Raw genomic sequence first — 10,472 nt, 5'->3', positions numbered from 1 at the left:
GCTGGTGACCTTGCGTTCAACGTACTGTTCACCATCACTTTACAATTATTTCAAGCATTTCTTCAATAATTAGACAAACTCATTGAGCATTCAGTTTCTTGATAACCAGCTTAGCCTGATATTCTAGCCCCTCACCAAATATTGTAATTCCAATGACGTAATTTTATCGTTTGGATAAAAAATTTGAGATAAGAAAAAGTAAATTAAAGGTTTTGAAAGTCTACTATATCCTATAATAAAAATATGCATTTAAAAATTACTTTTTAAAGACAACACTTCGGAAGAATCCAGTGTCTCTGATGTTACATATTTTGCTGGCAGGCAACAAGGCGCGCACGGTGGCGGCGACGAACATGAACGAGACGTCGTCGCGCTCACACGCGGTCTTCACGATGGTGCTCACGCAGCGTAGACATGACCGCACTACAGACCTCTGGTCTGAACGCGTCTCAAAGGTCTGCTGGGCTGGGGTCTAAACATGGGGGTTATGAGGTCTGCTGTGATGCATACGTAATAACCTATGTGGGGCAAGGAAGAATAGAACTTACGGTGATATATTCATGGAAACGCTTTTAGGAAGAGGTCTTATGGCTGGGGTGGGTCCAACGCTTCGAGTTTCTTAGTTTTTTTGTAATTGGAAGAGATGCCACGGGTTATTTATTCTAGTAGCGAATTTTTAATTATCTTGTTTTCATCTTTCAATTTATAAAGATTTTTCTTGTGCATGAAATTCATTTTTCAATCATCCTGCACAAGATTTTCCTTGTGCAGTGTGATTTTTCATGTGAATTTTCTGTTATTTTAAGTTTGACTATGACGCGGACTGTTACGTTTGCTGGTGTACATAACTGTGTCTGACCTAATTTTAGTTTTTTTTATACTTTAAGCTGATTTTTGTGGTTCTTTGTATTTTTTTATTTTTTTATTTTTGTTATTTTACGTTTGACTTTGACACAGATCTCGCTGGTTGACTTGGCTGGATCAGAGCGCGCCGATTCAACAGGAGCTAAGGGCACGCGTCTCAAGGAGGGCGCTAACATCAATAAGTCCCTCACTACCCTCGGCAAAGTCATCTCTGCCCTCGCCGAAGTTGTAAGACGCTCAACATGTTACTACTTCCATCGATGAAATTTCATCATAGAATTCTAATTTTTATTGAAATAAGTTAAAATATTTTTTTGAGATACTAAAATTTTCTGGATGTAGTAGGCTGTGTTAAACTTAAACTTAAAATCGGTCGTGTTAAACTTGAAATCGGTTGCTATTTGGCGATGAGAAAGCAGCCCAAAACTATTTTTATTACTCCGTATTATTTAGAAAAATTGTAGCCTGTTTTTGTGATAGATAAAACTGATATTTTTAGGCTTCCAAGCCGACGGGAAAGAAGAAGAAAGGAGATCAGTTCATCCCGTACCGAGACTCTATCTTGACGTGGCTGCTGAGGGAGAACCTTGGTGGCAACAGCAAGACTGCCATGGTGGCAGCCATCTCCCCTGCTGATATTAACTATGACGAGACGCTCTCTACACTCAGGTGACCTATTAATCAGTAATTATTGCTCTATTATTATTATGGGCCAATATAATTACCAATCATTATGTAGTAAATTATTTTTAATTAATATAATAACCAATTATGATATGGGCAATTAAGATATGGTCTCCCTTGCTTATATGAACTATGACGAGACGCTCTCAAAACTCAGGTGCCTAATTAATCTGTTATTATTGTTGCTTAAATATTAATATGAGTCAATATAATTACCAATTATTATTCAGTCAATTAAGATATGGTCTTCCTTGCTTTTATGAAATGGCGAGACGGTCTCTATTCTCATGTTGCTTATTAATCTGTTATTACTTTAGTTTGAAATGATTAACGATTATTATATTAGTCAATTATTGTCTTCAATAAGCTTCTAATTTATTTTATTTACTACGATTTATTTTGTGAACAAATCTTTTAATCAATTGGGTCTGGAGCGATATATTCTACGAAGAAAACTTGCAATCAAATTTGTCTGCAACGATTTAATTTGTTAACAAAACTGTCAACTAATTGTGTCTTGAGCGATATAATTTGTTACAAACTTTCAACTAATTATATCTTGAGCTATTTGATTTGTAAACACTTGGTATTTATTAACATTTGTCAGGTACGCGGACCGGGCAAAAGCNCAACACGACCAGTGAGTGGTGTTAGGGCACGACAACACGACCAGTGAGTGGTGTTAGGGCACGACAACACGACCAGTGAGTGGTGTTAGGGCACGACAACACGACCAGTGAGTGGTGTTAGGGCACGACAACACGACCAGTGAGTGGTGTTAGGGCACGACAACACGACCAGTGAGTGGTGTTAGGGCACGACAACACGACCAGTGAGTGGTGTTAGGGCACGACAACACGACCAGTGAGTGGTGTTAGGGCACGACAACACGACCAGTGAGTGGTGTTAGGGCACGACAACACGACCAGTGAGTGGTGTTAGGGCACGACAACACGACCAGTGAGTGGTGTTAGGGCACGACAACACGACCAGTGAGTGGTGTTAGGGCACGACAACACGACCAGTGAGTGGTGTTAGGGCACGACAACACGACCAGTGAGTGGTGTTAGGGCACGACAACACGACCAGTGAGTGGTGTTAGGGCACGACAACACGACCAGTGAGTGGTGTTAGGGCACGACAACACGACCAGTGAGTGGTGTTAGGGCACGACAACACGACCAGTGAGTGGTGTTAGGGCACGACAACACGACCAGTGAGTGGTGTTAGGGCACGACAACACGACCAGTGAGTGGTGTTAGGGCACGACAACACGACCAGTGAGTGGTGTTAGGGCACGACAACACGACCAGTGAGTGGTGTTAGGGCACGACAACACGACCAGTGAGTGGTGTTAGGGCACGACAACACGACCAGTGAGTGGTGTTAGGACACGACCAGTGAGTGGTGTTAGGGCACGACAACACGATCAGTGAGTGGTGTTAGGGCACGACAACATGACCAGTGAGTGGTGTTAGGACAACACGACCAGTGAGTGGTGTTAGGGCACGACAACACGACCAGTGAGTGGTGTTAGGACAACACGACCAGTGAGTGGTGTTAGGACAACACGACCAGTGAGTGGTGTTAGGGCACGACAACACGACCAGTGAGTGGTGTTAGGGCATGACCGGTTTAGTTATAATGATGTCATCATCGTTGGTGTGCACTATACATCACTTACCACGACACGGTCCAGCTATATCTTGTCTCTAGAGAACCTTTGATGCCGCAGAACTTTTTACTCACGCCTGCAGAATATGCAGCGCCGTCGCCCTAACCTATCGAGTTTCCGCCGCATAATCTCACGCAATTCATTCAATAACCTGTTTATCAACGCTTAACACGTTGACTCCGAAGTGGTACATATGCGTACCACGAAATGTATTTCTCCAGGACGTAGTGGTACAGAATTCAGGTTGCCTGAACACGTGAACACGTTGACTCCGAAGTGGTACATATGCGTACCACGAAATGTATTTCTCCAGGACGTAGTGGTACATAATTCAGGTTGCCTAAATTTGGCCAAATCCGAGAACAAAAAAGGCCAAAAAAAGACCGATAACTCAAAATATACTAGTTCATTTGTAGGTTTCACTATAAAAATTCCATTCATTTTCTTTTTGCAGTATTTAAAATTTAATTAGGAATTAACCCTATCATAAATTTTAGCCGGCCAACGCAATTGAGAAAAACTAAATCCCGGAATTTGTCCGGAAAAAATGACCGTCTGGCAACCCTGTTTAAAAACAGTACAAAAAATGAAATAATAGTATAAGATGAAGCAATCGTAGTCAACGTGTTAATTGATCTCTTCTTCATAATTATTTTATATCCTCTCCTAAAGTGGTGTTCGTCCACGCAATATAGCGCCATGATGGCTCCAATTATGAGCTGCTCACGAACACTTCTGTGTGCCTGAGGCTGCAGGTGCCGCATTGTTGTGTGATTGGCTTCGTATTTTGGCCTCTTGTATTGGCCTCTTGTATTGGCCTCGTGTCTGGGCCTCTTGTATTGACCTCGTGTCTGGGCCTCGTGTATTGCCTCTATTCGCCTCGTGTATTGGCTTCGTGAATTGGCTTTGCGTATTGGCCGCGTGTGAAGGCCTGTTGTGTTGGACTCTTAATGCTACAGCCAACAAAGTGATCATAATGATCCGCTTGCCATCCCTAGCAATGACCGTGATATTCTGCAGCGACCCTAATGATCTGCTGTCCCTGGCAATGATTAAGATGGTCTGCTGCCACAAATTGTTCAACTGATCGCAATGTTCGCTGCAAGTGGATAATCTAACTTATAGTCACAGCTCGGCACTAAAATACGCATATTCGTGCACTTGCAGCAGTTGATGCGGTAGCAGCTGTTACAGCTGTTCAATGTCTATGCACTCGTAACTGTTCCTGGCTATAGGGTATTCATGCAGTCACAGCTGTTCTAGCTCTGGCAGCTGTTCTTCCGGCCGCAGCTGTTTCAGCAGCCGTCGACTATTGATTAGAAGCATACCCATCCCTTCGGCACCTCCCCCACCCCTCCCGTCTATACCTCCCTATCCCCCACGCCTCCTACAACCCCCCTCTGCCCCCCTTATAATGTTAACACCGCCCCCGCCATTCCCCGTGACAATTCCTGCCCCCGCAACGGCCGCTTGCGTGCCCGTGCCCTAGTTTCCGTGAGCGGCTAAGAACAAAACTGGGTCGCAGTGAGCCGAGGATTTGAATAATGTTTGTCCTTCACGATGTTATTGATTGGGTTGAATCTTCGGCCCTTCGAATTTATAGAAAAAAGAGTTTGCTCTGTAATTTTCATCATGCAAACCGTCATGAGTTTCCATGATGAAAACGTTTCCCACTGCCGAATTTTTACACGCTGCATTCCCACTTGCGCACTTTTTACACGTTATGTTGCTGCTCCTATGGAGCAGCAACTCATCTACACTCTTGTGTGTTTAAATCCTTTTGTTGTACGCCTAAAATTGGTGCCACTCGTGTCCGGAAAATGTTGCAATCTCCGACGAAGACTTGAATTTTTCAAAATCTGGAATTGAATAGAATACCTATTTAGAATGAATGAATTCACTATTGGCAGATTTTGAATTGGACCAATTATGTTTACTTTCTCATAATTAATTTAAAAAACTACAGTATTCCAGCAATTCCGTTGATTTACATTCAAATCAGCAATACCATCCCTTGTCTTGCACTTCGAACTAGCATACAAGAAAAAGGCTTTCGGGTTCTTTTTCGAGTTTATTTAAATTGATGCATCACTTCCTCGAACATATATTCCTCCGAAATTGACGTCGATTAATTACAGTGACGCTTTTTTATGTTTTATTTTATGAAATTCATGTTGAACTTTACTATTTAGATTTACTAACAACAAAGGGTAACAAAATTCGCGCTAAATATTTATCAAGAAAATTTTCGCAGAATCTACTCTCAAGAATCACCTTGAACAAAAACTATTCGTACACGTATATACATATAAATATAAATATTGGTGTAGTTTGGCAGAAGATTTTCTTTAATGCAGGTTTCATTGAAGACCAGAGAGTATTTCTTATTGACAATTTTCTTATTGTTTTTCTCTATTCGGCGAATTAAGCTCTTGATAGGAACTGAAAAGTCAAATATCAGGTTTCCAAGGGACATTTTATTATAATTTTAATTTTACGACGTTTCGAATGCAACTTCATTCATTATCAAGTACCTGTCTCTTATACACATCTAGATGTGTATAAGAGACAGTTTCATCACTCAATGCGCCTTTTAACTTGATAATGAATGATAGAAACATTCGAAACGTCGTTAACGAAATAAAAATGTCCATCGGTAACCTGATTTTCGATTTGCCAGTTCAAACTAAAAATATAGTTCGATATATTGAAAAAAATAATAAGAAAATTGCGAATAAAACAAATTCTCTGGTCTTCAATGAAACCTGCTTGAAAGAAGAAATTCTGCCAACCTATACTAACATACATATTTATATATATAGCGCATTTGATAGGGTAGGTTGTGAATGTAAATGTGTATAGTGTGTATGTAATGTATATGTATGTATACATTACATAAATAATGTGTAGGTATGTAAATATGTAAAGCGCATATTTACTCAGCATTCAACCTGTAGGTGACTGTGCGTTCAACGTTCTTTTGTAAGATTTCACAATTATTTCATCAGGCGTTTCTTCAATAATTAGACAAACTCATTTAGCATTACGTTTCTTAATAATCAGCTTAACTGATATTCTAGCCCCTCCCCAAATATTTTAGTTTTCCAGTGGCGTCATTTTCCCGTTTGGATAAAAAAATAGAGACAAGAAAAAATAAGTTAAAGGTTTTGAAAGTCTAGTATATTCTATAAAATGCATTGAAACCTTAAACTTGAAACCTTAAACCTTAAACGTTGAACCTTGAAACCTTAAACCTTAGACGTTGAACCTTGAAACATTAAACTTGAAACCTTTAAACCTTAAACGTTGAAACCTTAAACCTTAAACGTTGAACCTTGAAATCTTAAACTTGAAACCTTAAACCTTAAACGTTGAACCTTGAAACCTTAAACGTTGAAAATTTATTCAGCTAACGAACTTTATTTCACGGGAAGCCAAGGATTGCATTGCACCTGCTGGACAAACCTGCAAAATGATCGCAGCTTCAGGCCGAAATGCATGAATTTTTTTTCAAGCGTCTCCATATTTTGTTTTCAATTTCCTATGTTGGATTCGTGTTTAAATAGTAACAAGTTCCTCTACCCATATCCTGCGTAAGATTTGTTTTTTTTAATAGTAATAAGATCCTCAGATCCTCTATTCCTAAAAAATTATGAATAAATTTCCCACTGCATTTGTGCTGGTGATTATACTTTGGCATAGCATACGCGACGAGCTTCATTGGAATTTTAAATTTGTTTATTGCAAATTTTAAACCTTATCTTCAATGGTGATCGTTAATTCATCAATTGAATTCAGAAACGGATAAGTGAAAATATGAAATATAAAGCTATTGCACGTATGTTATTTTAGTCATTTTATCTTACCTTTAAATTAGTTATTAATCGTGCATATATTATCCATAATAAATATTTAGCTCAGCATGCATGGAGCTTTCATGGAATAACTCGGGCAGCTCGAAAATCTACGCATTACACGCTAAACTTTTGAGTTAGAAGTAAAAATATTTCTACGATCTTCTCATGGGTAATGGTTAGCACTATCAACAGGTTATTAATAGCTCTGGTATTGTATATCAATTATGAGTGTGGATGAATTTGATGCTAAATAATTGTATAAATTTCATTTTAAATCACAAAGAAATATACAGCGAAACACAGAAAATTCTATCGTTTAATTTGGTTGATAGATAAGGATTCTCCATGATAATATTCATGTAATAATCTCAGTATGCCATATGCCAATGCAATATATTCTTCTGATACGGGAGTCGTGATGCGAGTGGAATGAATTTCATCTCTAATTTGTTTAATAGGTCTTGAAGCTGGGTAATTATTAACTGAGTTTGTTTTTTGTGAATGATCGAGTAATTAATAACTTTTTATACCTAAGTAGAAGTAGAAGTTTGTATTAATAACTTTGTATCACGAAGTAGATGTAGAAGTTTTTGTTAATAACTTTGTATCACTAACTAGATGTAGAGTTTGTGTTAATAACTTTTAATCACTAAGTAGAAGTAGAAGTTTGTTTTAAAAACTTTGTATCACTAGGTAGAAGTAGAAGTTTATATTAATTACTTGACTTTAGATCGATAGGCTAAGTGCAAGCACATCTGTTACTTGCCCCTTCTGTATACCCAAGCATCAAACCCCAACATATGTTCTAAAATCACATGTTATAGGAAATTATGTTAGGCCAATCGGGAAAAACTCCTTTAAGCGAAATCAATTCGTACCCAAGGATGGAAGAATTGTAATCCGACATCTGTTACTCAAGTACTACTCATGATCCTGATTATTAGTCATTCTATTTGAGTTTGTGATAATTATAATGAGTTGTTTTAGGCTCGTTGTTCGCCTCAATGACTCTTCGCCTGCTGGGGCGGGGGTGTGGGGGCGGGGGTGTTCAATGACTCTTCGCCTGCTGGGGCGGGGGTGTGGGGGCGGGGATGGAGGCGGTTGAGGGGAACCGGGATCGATATTCATGACGTCATTTTCGTGGCAGCGACCCTGAATCTAACCTGCATAGAATTCTGCTTTTCTATTGCATATTTCTGGTACTCCATTTAATTGAGATTATTATTATTCCATCCCCACGCCTAACATGTGTTGAATTAGATGTTACATTAATGTTACGTGGTATATTCACTGCTTAATTAATCACGGAGAAAAGAACACCACGAGTGTGGGAGTTGGAGCATGCGCAAAGGACGCCACTGAGTCACCAGCGAAGCTGGCTGGAAGCGGCGCAGCAACAGCGGCAGCAGCAGCAGCGGCAGCAGCAGCAGCGGCAGCAGCAGCAGCAGCAGCTGCAGCAGCGGTAGTTCCAATAATATCGTGGTGGTGTTGGCAGCCATGAACTGGATATTGCTGTGGCTGGCTGGCCCTCTCGAGTCCCTCTCTTCGTGAACCAACACCCAGTATACTAGCATCCGTGGTCGGTAGTACACACGCGCTGGTGCTCCCCCAATGGCTTAGATATATCAGTAAACCACGTCTGCGTGGTGGGTGTTAGTGAACGAATATTTACACGAATATTTGTACTGCTTCCATAAGCAGGCTGTGAAATAGCGTTCGTGCAGTGAGTGCCTCAGGTCTACGACATCGAGGCGTAAATCTTTGAAGCTTCGTTCGATATTTGCGAGGTGGGTAGGCTTTACTCACCGTGAATTGTGTGTCATCTTCTGCGCCTGTCACTGTCCCTGCAACTCCTGCTTTCTAGGACACTATTATCATAAGGCTTTTTTCATGGTGAACGCAACATTTGTGTAATGCTAATAATTTTCACGGAGGATTCGTTTTCAATTGATATCATCATCTGTATTCGATGCGCTCATGCACCGATGCCTTCTTCTCTAATCGTTACTTGCCGATATACTTTGTCAACTCTGATCACAATTTCGAGCAGGAATTACGACTGTCTGATGAATTCGATACTTTTTTTTCAAGGAGAATAAGAGAAATTATTCATGATGCTGTAAGTGGCATATATAAATCTATTAGTGGAGGTACATATATTGAGTAACCCAGCGTGGTCAATCGTAGGAGTGAGACAATGAGGTACCGTGGAAACTTTGTAGAACTGTAGAACTTGCGCGTACGGTTCCACTCTCAACGAAAACGTCCTCCATTTTACAAAAGAAAGTTTTGAATGAATTTTTAATTGCTTGACAGTTTAAAGGATTTCTTAACAACTTGAAATTTGACCAGCTTTTTCATAAAAATTGATAATCACATGTCATGTCCATTGCTTCAATTGTTTCATTATTCGAATTTTCAAGTCAGGCAACTTCGAATAGCTTCCAATATATAGTAGTAATATATAAGCTACAGGACTATGGTCATTGCAGAAATCGTTACAGGTTTTGAAAAGGCTGGAAGAAAAATCTGTCGGATCACCGAAAGCTCCATTACTCACTAGTCGTTTTTTGGTCGCTATCGCACATAGCTGACCCAGCATGTAATCGTCCCGCACGCAGCGTCGTTTGTTAGCAGCGAGGCTGTCACGTTTTTCCGATTACGTGACCCAGAAAGATCGCATTTTGGAACATGAGTTAAAAAACTTCAGTCTATACTGGGACCAGGTTAAAAATTTTCTCTGTAACAGCTGAGGCATTCATTTTATTGAGTTCATGATGAAATCGAAAATTTTTCTTGGATTTTGGAAGCATTTGAATATTAAAATTCATTTTGTGACTCAAGCGATAGTTTTATCGAATTTTAAGGTTCGGTTCGCGTCACAGTTCGATGATATTTACATTTGAGAATAGGATGCAACTTTATATCGCGGTTGGTGTGATCTTGTGATGCAATTGATGAATTTCAACATTATTGCTGCATTACAAATAAATTGGTGATTTCACTGAGCTTCATAGCGAGTTTTGGGCTGGAATGAAATTTTAAATTTGACTTTGGATACAATTGAATGATATTGTTGAGATTGTGATGCAATTTGACATAACTGGTGGGTTCGGAACACAACTGAACTGCAACACAACTGCAACGCACGTGAATCTGCCACCGCATTAGTATTAACTACTTTCTGAGGTAGCACCCATTTAGTAAGTTTATTAACTTTAATAAAAGTATACAAAAATTAAATATAATATAAAATAATATGTAGCACTGACAAATTCAGTCAATTTTTTGGCCAGCACGTGCAACTTAACAGCGTTGCCAGTGAGGCGCGGCAAGGCTCCTTCTTACCAGACAAAGGACGTTGGATAAGCGTTGATTAAAGCAAATAACGT

At 39.7% G+C, this 10,472-nt stretch overlaps 1 protein-coding gene across 1 annotated transcript; it reads left to right on the top strand.

Moving 5' to 3' along the window:
* Positions 1-299: 299 nt before the first annotated feature.
* LOC108678490 (kinesin-like protein KIF1C) lies at positions 300-8,185 on the top strand. The gene is made up of 5 exons (XM_018166937.1): positions 300-455; positions 958-1,092; positions 1,364-1,533; positions 2,156-2,188; positions 8,068-8,185. The coding sequence occupies exons 1-5, from the start codon at positions 300-302 to the stop codon at positions 8,183-8,185; spliced, it is 612 nt and encodes a 203-aa protein (XP_018022426.1).
* The last annotated feature ends 2,287 nt before the right edge of the window (positions 8,186-10,472 follow it).

Source organism: Hyalella azteca, unplaced genomic scaffold (genome assembly GCF_000764305.2).
Source record: "Hyalella azteca isolate HAZT.00-mixed unplaced genomic scaffold, Hazt_2.0.2 contig15682, whole genome shotgun sequence".
Lineage (NCBI taxonomy): Eukaryota > Metazoa > Arthropoda > Malacostraca > Amphipoda > Hyalellidae > Hyalella > Hyalella azteca.
Note: the sequence above shows the minus strand (reverse complement) of the source record. Positions and strands in the feature narration are given on the sequence as shown.